Raw genomic sequence first — 15922 nt, forward strand, 5'->3', positions numbered from 1 at the left:
TGGCGCCCAACGTGGGGCTTTAATTAACACCTTGTGGACGATTTCTCTGCCGATTTTGGGACGTGCAGCCAGACTCGTGGCAGGCCCTCTTTGTTCAGGGCCACGCCGGACCGATAGGGTTAAGGAGCGGGTCAGGCGGAATGTTCGCGGGGTAGCGACTTGTGTAGTGTTGTAAATTTGTTAGGGGTTTTGTGTTATTTATGTTGTTTTCGGGCGTTTTGTGTTGTGTATTTCCGCGTGTTTGTAGATAGATTGTTGTGTATGTGAATGTTCTTGTTGCCATGAGCAGTTAGCCGGTGCGGCCGGACAGTTAGCGCGAACTATGCCTCCCAGAAAGGATGTTTCAGCCACGGCTTTGGATGGCGGGGCAGCCGGTAGTGAGACGGCCGACGCGGCGGCCGTAATGGGGCAGGTGACTGAGATGTTTGCCGCATTAGCCCGTCAGCTCGGTTCGGTGGCTGGCGCCAACCAGGCCGCAGCATCGGTAGCATCGGCGACAGCATCGCGCCCGCGGATAAATATGGAGGTTCCCTCCTTTTCCGGGTACACGGACGCGAAATCAGTCCACGAGTTTCTACAACAACTCGAGGACTACCAGACGGCTCTGGGCGCCCCAGATGACGTAATGCTAGGGCATGTCCTGCCTGTAGCACTCGTCGAGAGCGCGGCGCGATGGAGGCGCTGCCAGCCGACTTTCCAGTCGATGGCGGACTTCAAAGACCGTTTCCGCGCCGAGTTCTTGCAGCCTGATTATGAGCGCCGGATGCTGGAGGAGCTCGCGTTGCGCACCCAACACCCAGAGGAAAGCCTCCTCGAGTACGTACGCGCAATGCAAGAGCTGTACAAGAGGGCAGATCCGACGGCAACCGACCGAGATCAGGTTGCGCGTGTGATCAGGCAGTGCCATCCACGCTTCAAGCCGTATCTGCGGGGCCGCAGTTTTACAAACCTCGAGGCCCTAGCGCAGGAGGCCAAAACCGTGCAGGCGGATTTACTGGCCGAGCTGCGCTACCAGCCGCCCCCCAGGCCGGCCGAATCTCTAGAACCGGGATCCGCATGGGATGGAGGCCGAGAATGCGCGATGAGGGCTCGGCGCGCCGAGGTAATGGCCGTGGAAAGGCAGGCGGAACCCCCTGTTGTCCCTCGCGCGCTTGACCCGTACGCATTCGAGCAGCGGCGTCGTGCCGGCCTCACAGGCCACGCGCCGAGCGAGCGTCAGGAATGCGCGGAGAAAGGGGAGAGTCGTCCCCAACCGCTTCGTGCAACGAGGGGTCCTCCGTCCACGCGGCGGGTGAACGACCGGCTTTGCTGGAATTGCAACCAGCCCGGCCACGTGGCACGCGAATGCCAAGCTAGGCGTATGCAGGGAAACGCCAGGCGCTGGCGGTGATGTCTGGTGGCACCGGCCTTTCACCGTCAGCGGGAGAATTTCATGGTTGTCAAGGCGCTAGTCAGGAAAAGAACTCCCGCGCCGGCGACGGGGAGGCCTTTGTCCCGCTCGCCTGTAGAGCTCAGGGAGTCGTTCCGCGCTCAAGCCCTTTTATGCTAGTGCAGTTAGCTACTCTGCACTCGTAGACACGGGCTCAACGCTGTCACTGGTCGGTGACGAGGTGTACGAGGCCTGCCGGATAGGTAACATCCGTGTCAGACCGGCCGAAACCCCGTTAAGCTTAGCAGCTGGGGCGGCAAAGGCAAAGGGAGCAGTGCGTCTTACGATGCGCTTTGACGGCAGAAAGCGGAGACATCGCTTCGTCTATCTGCCTGGCTTGTCGATACCAGTAATTCTGGGAAGGGATTTTCTCTCGAGCGAAGGCATTGTGCTCGACATGGGGGAGAATGGCGATCGTTACAGCCAGCTCGCCCCCCTCATTCCCTTCGAAAGCGCATCCTTGCCCGGCTGTCCTGCACAAAAGGTGGGTGTCCACACCTGTGCGACAGAAAGGCAGGTGAGCTCCCTCGAGATGCTGAGAGACGGTGGCCCGTTAGAAGCGATTATTGCGTCTTTCTCAGGACCCAGTAGTCAGCGCCGAAGGCTCGCGGAAACTTTACTCCCGTTTTCGGATTGCTTCACGGAGAAACCGGGCAGAACCGACCTGCTTCAGCATGAGATTCAGACGGGTGATACGCGCCCTTTCAGGTGTAACCCGAGGCCGTTAAGTGCGCATAAGAGGCAGCTTCTCGACTGTGCCCTTGACGAGATGATTGACACCGGTGCGGTGAGACACTCACAAAGTCCCTGGGCGTCACCAGTGGTTCTAGCGCCGAAGAAAGATGGATCGGTCAGGCTGTGTGTTGATTATCGTAAGCTCAACTCACTGACGCCTACGGTTGCGTACCCTTTTCAGTCGATCGAGGCTGTGATGTACGCGTTAGGGAACGCGAGGTTCTTCACAGTCCTAGATGCAAGCAGAGGGTACCTGCAGATTGAGGTGGCCGAAGGTGACATTGAGAAAACCTCATTCACCTGCCACCGCGGGCTCTTCGAATTTACTCGACTCCCGTTTGGTTTGTCTAACGCCCCGAGCACGTTCATGCGACTGATGGACATCGTGCTGGGCGATGCAAGGTTCAACTACGCCATGGCGTACCTCGACGACGTTGTGATATTCTCACAGTCGTTCGAGGAGCACCTCATTCACCTGAATTCCGTTCTCGATAGAATGAGACGTGCCGGTCTAACCATTAATCCAAAGAAAGTGCAGTTGGCATCGAAGAGAGTGAACCTCTTGGGCTTTGTCGTGGATGATGGCACACTGAGACCGAATGATGACAAACTGCAGGCAATTCTGAACTACCCCTGCCCCAAGGATGTGAAAAGCTTGCAGAGGTTTTTGGGGATGGTTGCGTTCTACAGGCAATTCATCCCGCGCTGTTCGGAGCTTGCAAGGCCGCTGAACCTACTGTTGCGTAAAGGCTCGAAGTGGGACTGGGGCAAGGAACAGAGTGACGCATTTGTTGCCTTGGCTCGCGCGATAGCGAATACCGCTAGTCTGCGCCTCCCCGACCTGAACAAGCAGTTTGTCTTGCAGACAGACGCTAGTGACTACGGTGTTGGAGCTGTTTTGTTGCAGGAACACGAGGGCAAACTGCGCCCTGTCGCGTTTGCTAGTCGCACGCTCACATCAGCGGAGCGGAATTACTCCGTGACCGAAAAGGAATGCCTGGCGATCATGTTCGCATTGTCGAAGTTCGACATGTACCTAGACGGAGCGGTCTTCACCGTGCAGACAGATCATCAGGCATTGTCTTGGTTAAAGAGGCTCAAGAACCCCGCAGGCAGACTCGCGAGATGGGCGCTGACGTTGCAACGTTACGCGTACGCCATCGAGTACCGCCGGGGCAGCTCGAACAAGGTGGCCGATGCTTTATCGCGCGCACCGTGGAATGCTGGCGGAAGCGCTTCAGAGGCGCAGCCCAGCTTTGTAAAAAGCGGCGTCACCGCTGTTGGAGAGGAGGAGAGGGCGGACGGGAGTGTCGCGCCCGGTTTGGAGAAAGAGGAGACGGACAAAGGTCCCGCACGGTGCTGTGACGGAAGGGAAACACAGCAGCTCGTGGCGGCGACCGCTCGCCTTCCTAGGAGCGAGGCAGAAAGAAATCTGTCTTGGGGAGTAGCGGTCAGGTGAGAAGAGCTGATCGAGGCCCAGAAAGCAGACGGTCTTTGCCAGCGGGTGCTGGAGGAGCTTGCGAGCAGCGCAGCTTGCACCGGGAACGCTGAGGGCAAGTACGACGCATATCTGCTGGGCGATGATGGCTTGCTGCTCCGCTACATCCCCCAACTTGACGAGGAAGAGGCGATAGCATCCCCTTTCCGAGTCGTGGTCCCGAGAAGGTTGCGGAAACGGTTCCTGCAGTACTTCCATGACTCAGCGCTGGCAGGCCATGGCAGCGGCAGTAAGACTTACGACAAGTTATGCCGTGTCGCGACCTGGCCAGGCATGAGAAAAGATGTGCTGGGATACGCCCGTACCTGCCCGGTATGCCAGGTAGCCAAGCCTCGGGCGGGCAAGCCCGCTGGCATGATGAAGGCGGTAGTTAGCAACTACCCGTGGCAAGTGGTCGCGTGCGATATCATGGGACCCCTCCCTCGGTCCGCGCGCGGAAACCAATTCATCCTGGTAATAACGGACCACTATTCCAAGTGGGTTGAGGTTTTCCCCCTTAGGAAGCTTGTGTCGGAACGAATTTGGGAAAAACTGTTGGAGACTTTCACTCGTTTCGGTTTCCCTTCCGACCTGATTGCAGACAATGCTTCGTATTTCACAAGCAAAGTCTTTGTAGACTCTTGTCGGGCGCTTCAAATCCGCCACAGGAGAACGAGTCCCTACCACGCTCAGAGCAACATAACCGAGCGGGTGAATCGAAATCTGAAGAGCATGCTGGTCGCGACGACCGAGCAGCACAGAGATTGGGACGCGCAGCTGTCCGAACTGGCGTTCGCTACAAGGACAACCGTGAACAGGTCAGTGGGTATTACACCCGCTTACTTGAATTTTGGGAGAGAGATCGCTTTTCCGCTAGAGAATGCCCTACTCGACGCGGCGGGGCCTGCGCCCCCTCCGCTTTCGCAGTACGCGGCAAGGCTCCGGGAGCGCTTGGAGGCAGCGCAGCGCGCAGCCCGCGAAAACCTCGATGTCGCGCTCATGGAGCACGCGGATCAGTACAACAAAGGTCGCCGCCACGTCGTCTTCAACACGGGCGACTTAGTACTCAAGAGAACGCACCCACTTAGTAACGCAGCGCGCGGTTTCGCCGCGTCGCTAGCGCACAAGTGGGCTGGGCCGTACGAAGTTACGGCACGGACTACGCCGCTCACCTACCAGCTGCGGTTGTTGACAGACGGCGAAACCGCCGGTCCGGTGCATGTCGCTGATTTGAAGGCTTTCCACCTTCGCAAGGACGATGGCTGCGAAGCGGTGGAAAATCAGCGCGATGCGGCGATCTCACCCCCGGGAGGACGAGCAGGTAGCGGTGCGGTTCGCAACCGACGCTACAACCTGAGGACCAGGTAGCACCCGTGTCTCTCGATCAATTATCACTCGCCATGCTCTCGCCCTCTCAGTATGTCTTCTAGGAAGCTCCAGCGGACCGACGCCCGTGGCTCGGACTCCAGAAGGCAAGGCAGACCACCGTCGAACGGTGGCCGCCATCAAGGCGCGCCACCCGGCTGGCGGCAGTAGCCGCGCGAGTGGCGCAGGTTCCACGGCCGCGGTGGCCCCCACCGCCAGCCTAACCACGTGCCTAACCACTGGAGAGCACCTCCCAGTGGTGCAGGCCAACGCAAGGGCGCCAGGGATCACTAAGCGCAGGGCACCCCTCAGCGCCCAGCCGGCGCTTCGGCAGCCGAGCAGCCCAGGAGCCATCGGCCGCTTGTACAACGACGAGGAGCGGGCCGGCCTCTGCTCGCTCTGCGGCACACTTGTCGTGCACCGGCTCCGCCACGAGGCCGGTGGGTTGCATAAAGCACGCAAGGAGGCAGCGGAGAAGTCCTTGGCGGCTGCAGCACCTTCCCCCGCTGCGCCACTGCAGAGGGGCAGCCCGGAGGAGGCGGCCCTCCGCATCCTCCAGTCCAGCCGCCCAGACCTGCTGTCCCCGGCGGCCGAAGAGCTTTGGAGGGCGCTGCCGGCAGGGCCCCCAGCGGAGCCAGGCGCCTCGCTCCCCCAGGCGGCTCGTGAGGAGCCCGTCCAGCCAGCGGTGAGCGGCCCCCCGGCGAGCACCCCTCCCCCCTGCGACGACTCTATGGACCCGGACCCGGAGGTCATCGAACGCCTACTGGCGGACCCCGGGACGGATGTTTGAGGGGGGGGGGGAGATGTAGGGTCTGCTCGCGAGCAAGTCAAATCTCGCGCCGCTCACCGCGGATAGCCTCGGACCCCTTCTTCCCGAGTGGGGGGGGCGGGGGGAGCGAGGCTGGGAGAAAGCCTTTATAAGGCGAGACCGGGAAGGCTCGCGCTCTCTCGCTCTTGGACGAGCCCTGCCAAAGGACCACCTGACCCAGCTGCCACGACGACGACCGGCCCCCCTGATGTGAGAATAAACCGTTTGTACAAAGTCCTGCCTCGAGTGACTGCCTGTGCGTCCCCGCGCAGAGGAATTGCCCACAACGTTTGGGTAATAAATTATGGGAGCGCATTTACGCGAGGGCGTAAGTTATGCGAGTTAATAGGGTAAGATGGCCCCCTCCTTTATAATTTGGCTGCGGCAGTTTTCTGAATTTTAAAATCCACTGGTTGGCGGGCATTGATTCTTTTTTCTGATGCTGACATAGTATATTCGAGATTTTGCTTCACTATTTGACGGCTTGGTTATGGCTATTAAAAAGCTACGCAGAACTGAAAGGCTTTAAAGTTTACTGAGCAAGTACTGTCGCTGGAATTCTCGGCGCAGTGTTATGTGACAGGATCGGGCGAACAGTGGAAGTCATTTTTCTTTATAGTTCTCACTGCAATGATGCGATTGAGTAGGACAAATTTTGGTATTAAACCTGTTTGTATACTTGTTTATGTGGTGAGCGAAGAGACACTTGTTGCTGGTCTTGTTTTTAATGTTTAACTGCAAGGTCTTTGCATTTTATACGGCAGTAGCTAGTTCTAGTCCTCTTTGTTTCTATTCATTATTTTTACTGCAAGCCAATTACCACCTGTGATCTATTTTTTATTCTTTTCTCTTACACATCCAGGAGTAAACCAGTCTGAAACAGTTAACATTAATCGTCTCGGCTAATGCTTTACCACTAGTGTTATAGTCATGTATGTGGTGTTTTTGCAGTGAAGTGCTCTGGGTTTGCTTAATAGAAATAAAACGGTCCCCATAGCGTTGTTTCTTTTTTTTTTCTGATCACTTTGTTTCTCGCAATGTTTTGAAGAAACAGGACGGGTGGCGCATTGCAAAAACGCAGTGAGGCTGACAGCCGTCGTTTGCAGGACGTTCGTCGAAAGAACGAGAGGGTGGTGTCACATGTAAGGATGTAAGCGAAATTACGTTCAAAAGAATATCGGAATACTTTAACTGGAATCGAACCCATGACCTCTGGGTTTCTAGTCAGACTTGCTACCACTGAGGCACGTTTGCACGACTTGGTTAAAGGAGACCGCGTGTGTCTTGTGGTGCATTGTGCGTACGGATGTATACTAGTGACTGTAAGTGGAAAGATGCAAGGAAAGAAGTAGCTACTGGCTTTTAACCTGTCATGCATTCGTTTCAGGCGGAGCTTAACTGTTTCCGAATCTTTTATAGTCTTTCCAGCAGGCTATTTCAAAGATAACCTTGAACTCTGTAGCTGAACCAGGGCCCTTTTGTAATTGGGGCATTTCCGCCATTTGACAATTTGTCTGCGTTACTGTTTGGAGGTGTCGTAGACGTGTTTTTACTTTGGTAGCCTGAAAATATGTAAAAATTTGTCACTATCCTCAATTTTTTCGCTTCACGTCCATATTCCAAAGTTTAATTTTTGTGTAGGGGCCTAAATGATTATATTTGAATGTTTTTACCCCCCTCCGTGCACATGTTACGAAAACCTGTTTATGGAGGTCGGCGTCGTACATCGAAGCCGGCTACCCTTATGCATTTCAATATAATCTCATTCTGAGGGGAACTAAGTTCAATTGCATGCCGTAAAGCACTGGCTGAACACTGGTTCGTAATTTTTTAACAACTGCATCACAGAAAAGATCGAGCAGCGAATATTTATTGTCGACGTCGTATATAACCACTCTCAGCTAATTCAGTTCTGTATGATTGTAAGAAAAACAGGGTGCCTAAATTTTCGCTTATGCTTTTGTTTTAGTGTATCGCTCATTTCACAAATGCTTTAGTTAAGTGCATCTGGCCGCCGAACGATGAGTAGCAAGTCGGCCTCTGTAAAGCTGATGAGGTTAGCAGAATGCGCCTTGAATCAAGTACAATGAAGAGATTGTTGTGTTACGCAGATTACTAACTCCGCATGTGCTGCGGTTTTTCTTTATCCTCTCACAATGCAGTGGGGTTCAAAATATGGCGACTCAATATCGAAAACGGTGCACCCGAACCCAAGGGAGGAACACATCACCGTGGAGCAGAAACCGTCCAAGCATCCTGTCACTTCACGCGGGAGGATCGCGACATCCACACTGCCTCCGGGGGTGCCGGATATTGATGCTGATGGCGACGAGGAGCCTCTATTTAGCACTGAATATGGGAAAGACATCTCCTACAACATGTTCATGCAAGAGGTACGCATCGTTCAGTATTTTCAAGGAGCATTGCTAACGCACTGCAGCAGGCTAGAAGCACCAACAACTGTAGAAACACAGGAAGGAAAACTGTGCGCTCTAATATTTGGTCGTTCGTATGGTGATTAGTCAGGATCTTAAAACACTTGCAACCCTTTTGCCACGGGCGTCAGTGTCAAGTAAACCCTTCCTTATCTCGTAAGTCTTTGTTTTCCGATAGTGGCACAAGAAAAAGATTTGGGCATGTAGTGTATCTTAGTGACACTTCAACACCAGCAAAATGCTATTTGATGGGTGAAATTTTGTGACATGGGTAATTCGCGTGTATGCACGCGAATTGCGGGGACTTCAAAATTAAAATAAGCGGGAGCAAGAGGCAGCGGTGTTCGGAAAAGCTAGCCACCGGACATTACTCTGGTGTCAATTGTGCGTGAAAATATAACGCGTTTTAAACAAAACAGCAATCGGAGTTCGAAAGGGATCAAGCTGAGGTGACAAAAAGAGTGCTAGTGATATTTGCTCCGTCACTCGTCATCCTGCCGCACAGTTTTTGAGCTAGCTTTATTAAAACCGAAGTTATTGACGATTAAAAACTGCTCCTTCCGCCCACTTGAAGTCATGCACGCCGAAGCGCCAGAAAAAAAATGACGCCTTTTAGCGCATCCTCTTTCCCCTCCCTCCGCGCACCTTTCCACCCCGCCCACGCCACCTAGGCCCTCCCACTGAGAAGCTTCGCCGAGGGAGGGGAAGAAGGATGCGCGATGAGGCGTCGCCATAGTAGATTTCGAGCTACTATGGTCGGGTACACCTCGAGGGTGCAATGGTGTGCGCTTTTCCCCGTCAGAGGAACCCCTTCCAGCCAATGGCGTCGGCTGGTTCCCATGAACCTGCTACAGTGTCTATAAAGGGAGCTGGGCCACAATGGAGAGAACTCTCTATCCCTGGACCACATAGGGAAGAGATTTTCCCCTTCATCTAACACTCGCTGCTTTGTCACAATAGCAGCGTCATGAGAATCGTCCGATGGCGTTGGCTCGAAGGAGGCCCTTTAACCGGGAAAAGCAGCGGACTTCTCAAATTGCATCCGAGTATATGAGCAGTAATTTTCAAAAAATTATTTGTCAACTCAAAACGCTCAAGCAGAGCTTTTAAATTTGACTTGAATGTTAGCAAAGACCACCTCTACAGATGTGTTGTACTACGCAACATGGCTATCAAAACTTACTTCAGGGTCCCTGTCAGTCTGCATTAGAATGGTATATGAGCTCCAACCTCACGTGCGGGAGGCGCGGGTTTCGGTCCCAAGTGTCGCCGGGTGCCCACATCTAATTCGATGGGTACAAGCTTTCCCCTGCGTGGTGTTCGGCTGATCCAGGGTGAAATGCTTGTGATATGGGTCTTTGAGCCCACCCTGTCAACTACATTGTGCCATTTCACTGTTTGCTAAAAGCTCCCCTGCGACAAAAAAAAACAACTATCACTATCATCAAAACTGCATTGTAATGTCATCACTGCCTCCGAATGAGGGAAGACTTACAAAAACAAGGCCACTTTTGGTCCCTGTTCTCGGAACTTGGATACAAGATTCATCAAAAGATTGCCGCCCTCTGCGGTTCTCCGGCATTTCCTCCCGAGAACGACATATTGCTCCCTACGGTCACGAATGAGATTGGGGCTAGGAACAAACCAGAAAAGGTCTTGAGAGATTGCGATTAGGCGCTCACGGGAATAACACAAATTGGGGGGTGGATGGAATGAACGTTCTTTGAATCGCAGAGTAAAATATTGTACAGCTAAAGAGGATATGTGAAAACGGGTGGCAGCAAAGAAACAGCGTTCGCTCACAATTGGAGGCAAAATCTGTAAGTGCAGCTAGTACATATGAAGGACACGATTGAGTATACCGTGTAGAAAAAAGCATTCTGTGATCATTGCAAGTTGCAGAGGATGTGAGCTGTATGAGTTCAGCAGATAAGAAGCCAACCGTGGAGAAGTAGCTTCGACAGAAAAGGGTAGTGAGAAAAGACTGGTTTTATCATACCCCGAGTGGCAGCGCCCTGTTCTTTTAATCTGATAATGCACCATTATTAGAAGTACACCACAAGATTATCACTGAAGTCCTCCAGTGTGTCGTAAATCTGAAGGGATAGTTTACCACAATCTTATAGACCGCAGCACTATATGTCGAGATGTTGCAGGCCCAGTCGGCATCCGTGAGGTCCAAACGTTCTGGGATAACATAGATAATGCTAACTAATCAGCGGACTTGAGATACCGAGTTGCTCTAGACTACAGGTTACTCGAATTTCGTTTTCCAAAATGAACTTCTATATAACGTGCTTCTCTATTCAATAATTTTTCATTTATGGTTCGGAAATGAAGAAAAGAAGTATTTTTCAAGGTAGGCATTGATTGTTACAAAAATATAAGCTAAAAGTATTTCACCAGGTGATGCCTTAATGTGTTTTAGGGGGCGCTCTTATCATCCATGCATCATATGAAGATCAAATCATCGATATGTCCTTATTATTAATGGTGACCAAACCGTCGTGCTTGTTTTTGTCTTGTCTTTATAATGTCCTGCTTGTTCTCGCGCTGAGGTGCTAGATTTCAATGTTGTCCAATTATATATTCCTCACACTCACAACATGATCTGGCGGAAACTGATATTGAAAATACGGGTCAAGCTATCAATACTTATACGTGCAACTTGGTCAGGAAGAGCATTTTAGCCTTCAAGCATTGCAAGCACTCGTTTAGCTCTGAGCTGGAACCTAGCTAAACGTTGCTTGTACGTACACGCATGCGACGTGCCATTGCCTACTTGAATATTGATGCTTGTAGTTCGTGCTTTAGAATGTCCTCTTTCATTACAGGTCAACTGGCCCATCCGACCTATGTTTTTGAGATCGCAAGTAGAGGTGAATGCCTCGATACGGGCCCGGCATATTGACGGCCTGATTGCTACCCACAACGTCCTGTACTTCTTGCCAGAGACGCTGTTTCTGGCTGTGTCACTTGTGGACCACTATTTGCAGGTTGGTGATGCTCCTACCGTTACCTTTCTGGCTTGTCGCTGAGCAGCGCCTAAAGCGATACTGTAGTGCTATAAAATAGAACTTCAGAATTAACGTGGCCAAAGTGGCAAGACCATGCGAAACTGATGTACATACATATCACCTCAGCCACTATTGGGCGTTTTCTTGCGAGTTCAAAACACGTCCAACATTCTCGGAGCAAAATTTCAAAAAGTGGAAATTTGCAAGATACAGTAATGGAAATATTGAAGCTCCATTCCTTTGATATGGGAGAAAATCTTTCTTTTAACTTGCTTGCATCGATCTTATCGGGCAGTAGGACTGCCATAGAAAACCAATGCGGAAGGCTTTTGACGATAGCAAAAACGTTAATGGCAAAAAAATAACGAAAGACTGCCGTTGGCTGGTCTGGGGATATATCTATTGTTATACTAATATTTTACATTTTATTAAAAATATATGCGCTTCTAAATTAATTCAGACTCAGCAATACTTTCGCTTGACCGGACTTACTACGTCCGCCGCTATGAACGAAGGTGGCGCTGGTGAGCACTGTATAGGTTAGGTTACACGGACGTAAGTGCCGCCAAGTATAGATTAGACATCTTCTGCCGTAGACCTGTTGATGGGGCACTTTACGCGAAACTGAGAGGTCGCGGGATGGGATCCCACCATCGGCATGCAGTGGTTTCTTTCCTGTGCATTGCATTAATTATTTTTGAGCCAAAAATAATTGCACTATTGCTTTCCCGCCGTATGACACCACTAATTAAAAATAAAAAATCTATACGTATTCCTCTATGCTTTGATTAGTTTCGGTCACTGTTGGTTTCCTTGACATCTTTCTCATAATGCGCCCCTCATTTCCCTAACCTTGTTTGCTTAATAGCTTAACAGCCTCGGTTATGGCATTCTTGATGCCGGAGGCAGCATAGGAGGTTTACCGGACAGCTTTCACCCTTACTTTTAGATCACGTCGACGTTACACTCCCGGTAATAAAACACCTACATGTGCTACTACAACCGCCCCTATGGATGTGGGTGGCGGTGGTGAACACTGAAGAACATGACTGAATAGCTGCCGCTGTTGATCAGTCGGTAGAGCACCGTACGCGAAATTCAATTAAACAATTCTCTAGGGTGGAAACCAAGAGGCAGTTGACTGTTTGTTGCTGCAGCCTTGGGCTCATAATGACAGCTCACACTGCAAGCTGCGATTACAGTGGGAAAAGTGCTTTAGTCTGCTCATGCAGTAGGTAGACTGCACTATCGATGCAGTTCCACCACGAGTTGAGCAATCGCTCGTCTTAATTATGTACAGACATCAGCATGATGAAAAGCGAGCTTTTTGAGAAAACTAACGTTCTATCTTAGAACTCAACTTTAGCTCGTACCATTTCGTCGGCCATTCAGTAGCACATCGTGGTTTGTTGAGTGTAATCTCGAATAACCAATTAAGGACTTCGTGCGGCAACACAGGGCCACCATCTTCAGCTTCACACACTTGTACACCTGAGCATCGAGTAACTTGATATTGTAACGTACTTGTTGACGAAGGGGGGCTTTAATAACAAGTGCGAAGACAGACAAGGCCACGCAAGCTGGGGCAGCAAGGGCGACAGATTCCACACGGCGCGAGCCCTTCTTCGTCTTCGTCAGCAGCTATGCGCCACCTGGCAATGCTAGGTGGCATTATTCCCCCCCTTATGAAAAAAGAGCGCTGTCGACGAAACAAAAAATAAACAAGAAACGGGCAAAGTTCCGCAAGTGAACCGTTCCAAGACATCAACACGTCTGCGTCACCGAGTATAGTACGGCTTAAGCCTTACAACGTGCACAATGTCAGAGCTGGGCTGTCGGCGTCGGGGTTGCGCAACACCGTCCGGAACCACTTCATAGTTTACGTCACTCACACGCCGGATCACTCTGTAAGGGCCAAAATAGCGGCAGAGCAGTTTCTCGCACAAGCCTTGGCGACGGACAGGAGTCCATACCCAGACTTGGTCACCGGGTTTGTAGTCAACCTGTCGGTGGCGAAGGTTGTAACGGCGCGCGTCGGTGCTCTGCTGTTGCCCGATGTGCACACGGGCCAGCTGACGGGCTTCTTCAGCACGTTGGGCAAATTGTTGGGCGTCTGGGTCGAGTTGGTCATCCTCTGGGCACGGGAGCATGGCATCAAGCATGTTCTGAACTTCACGTCCGTACACAAGGCGGAACGGTGTAAAGCGCGTAGTTTCCTGCAGGGCGGTGTTATAGGCGAAGGTGACATACGGCAGGACCTCATCCCAAGTTTTGTGCTGGACATCTACGTACATGGACAACATGTCCGAGAGGGTCCTGTTCAATCTTTCGGTCAAGCCATTGCTCTGCGGATGGTAGGCTGTGGTCTTGCGGTGCGTTGTGCAGCTCAGCCGAAAGATGTGGTCGATTAGCTGCGCTGTAAACGCCGTCCCCCTGTCGGTAATGACGTGCGATGGGGCGCCGTGTCGCAAGACGATGTTGTGCATGAAAAACTCCGCGACTTCGGAAGCTGTGCCACGAGGGATCGCCTTGGTCTCGGCGTAGCGAGTCAAATAGTCGGTAGCAACTATGATCCACTTATTGCCGGCGTGCGACAAAGGGAAAGGGCCGAGGAGGTCCATACCGATCTGGTCGAACGGAGCGCGAGGGGCTGTAACGGGCTTGAGAAAACCCGCCGGCTTAAGTGGTGGCGTTTTCCGGCGCTGGCATTCTCGGCAGCTTTTAACGTAGCGTTTGACATCATCAGAAAGTCCAGGCCAGTAGTACATGTTCCGCACTCTGGCGAGCGTACGTGAAAAGCCCAAGTGGCCAGATGTGGGCTCATCGTGGCAGGCGAAAAGAACGTCAGCTCGGAGATCGGCTGGAATGACCAGAAGGTAAGGTCTATCGTTGCCTCTCGAGTTCTTCTTGTACAAGAGGCCTTGCAGCAAACAGAAGGAGCCAAGACGTCGAGAGAAGTGGCGAGGTATAGCCGTATCGCTACCTTCAAGGCCGTCAATGAGAGGGCGAAGTTCCGAGTCCGCCCTCTGCCGGGTCAGTAGGTCGGAGGCGGTGAGCGTACCAAGGAATCCGCTGTCGTCATCGGGCGCTGCGTCGCCAGGATCAACTGGTGCGCGCGACAGTGTGTCGGCATCTTCGTGTCTGCGGCCGGACTTGTAGACAATAGTGATGTCAAATTCCTGGAGCCGTATGCTCCAGCGTGCCAGGCGTCCAGATGGGTCTCGCAAATTTGCCAGCCAGCATAGGCAGTGGTGATCGGTTACGACTTTGAATGGGCGGCCGTATAGATAAGGGCGAAACTTCATGGTGGCCCACACCACCGCAAGACATTCTTTTTCAGACGTGGAGTAATTGCTCTCGGCGCGGGAGAGAGTACGGCTAGCATAGGCGATAACCCTCTCAAGGCCCTCTTGGTGTTGAACAAGGACAGCTCCAAGACCGATGTTACTGGCGTCGGTGTGAACCTCGGTATCGGCATCTTCGTCGAAGTGCGCAAGAACGGGAGATGTTTGAAGGCGCTGGCGGAGCGTAGAGAAAGCGGTCTGTTGCTCAGAGGTCCAGACAAAGGAGGTGGTATTCCTGGTGAGACGCGTCAACGGCTCGGCAATCGTAGAAAAGTCCGCAATAAAGCGCCGATAGTACGCACAGAGACCCAGGAAGCGCTGGACCCATGCAAGAGACCCCTCTAGGCAGCCGTCGCGCCAGCCCTGTACCACTCGACACCCCGGTACACCGCTTCAGTCGGAGGATCCAGGGACTGCCTCCGGAGGTAGGACTAGTAGAGAGCGGCGCCATGGAGACAGCCGCTCCTCCTCTGCAAACTGCCGCTGCCGCGCCATCTCACTACACCCTGCAGACTCCGCGGATTCCCAAGACGTTCCGTGGGGAACTTTTTGAGGATGTGGAGGACTGGCTCCTTCATTTTGAGCGCGTAGCTGCGTTTAACCAATGGGACGACGCAGCCAAACTCCGGAACGTTTACTTCAGCCTCGAGGATGGTGCTCGCACCTGGTTTGAGAACCGAGAGGACGTTTTAATCTCGTGGCATGAGTTCCGTCGTCGGCTGCTGGAGGCCTACACAAGCGCTGATCGTCGTGAACGAGCTGAGCGTGCACTACAATCTCGCATCCAGCTGCCGAACGAAACTGTCCAGATGTACGTCGAGGACATGACGCGCCTATTCAGAAGAGCTGACCCGGCCATGCCGGAAGACAAGAAACTCCGGCATTTGATGCGTGGCGTCAAAGAGCAGCTTTTCGCAGGCCTCGTGCGCAGCCCACCATCGACCGTTGCTGCATTCCTTACAGAGGCCACAACGATGGAAAAGGTGCTGCAACAACGTTCTGCGACCTACGACCGGCCCGTGCATGCTGCTGCTGTCACCGCATCGTTTGCTACCTCCGGGAGCCACCCTGACGATCTGCGTGAACTGATTCGCACCATCGTGCGTGAAGAGGTCCTGAAATTTTGCAGCCCTTCGCAGCCAGCGCTAGGTTCGATTTCTGCTCTTGTTCGCGAGGAAGTGCAACAGGCGTTCAGGGCTCCTGCTGTCGAAACACCTCCTCTACCAGGAGAATGTCACCGCCCCACCTATGCTGAAATTGCGAGGCGCCCGGCTGCGGTTTCGCCACCACCGTTTCCGGTAACGCCTCCTGA

The 15922-nt window shown here is 52.7% G+C and overlaps 1 protein-coding gene across 1 annotated transcript; it reads left to right on the forward strand.

Annotated features, from left to right (window-relative positions):
- The first annotated feature begins 7970 nt into the window (after nt 1-7970).
- Nucleotides 7971-11287, forward strand: LOC149326216 (G2/mitotic-specific cyclin-B1-like). Its single transcript, XM_089564501.1, has 2 exons — nt 7971-8207; nt 11084-11287. The coding sequence occupies exons 1-2, from the start codon at nt 7971-7973 to the stop codon at nt 11285-11287; spliced, it is 441 nt and encodes a 146-aa protein (XP_089420627.1).
- The last annotated feature ends 4635 nt before the right edge of the window (nt 11288-15922 follow it).

Source organism: Amblyomma mixtum, chromosome 10 (assembly GCF_055824585.1).
Source record: "Amblyomma mixtum isolate Tamu chromosome 10, ASM5582458v1, whole genome shotgun sequence".
Taxonomy (NCBI): domain Eukaryota; kingdom Metazoa; phylum Arthropoda; class Arachnida; order Ixodida; family Ixodidae; genus Amblyomma; species Amblyomma mixtum.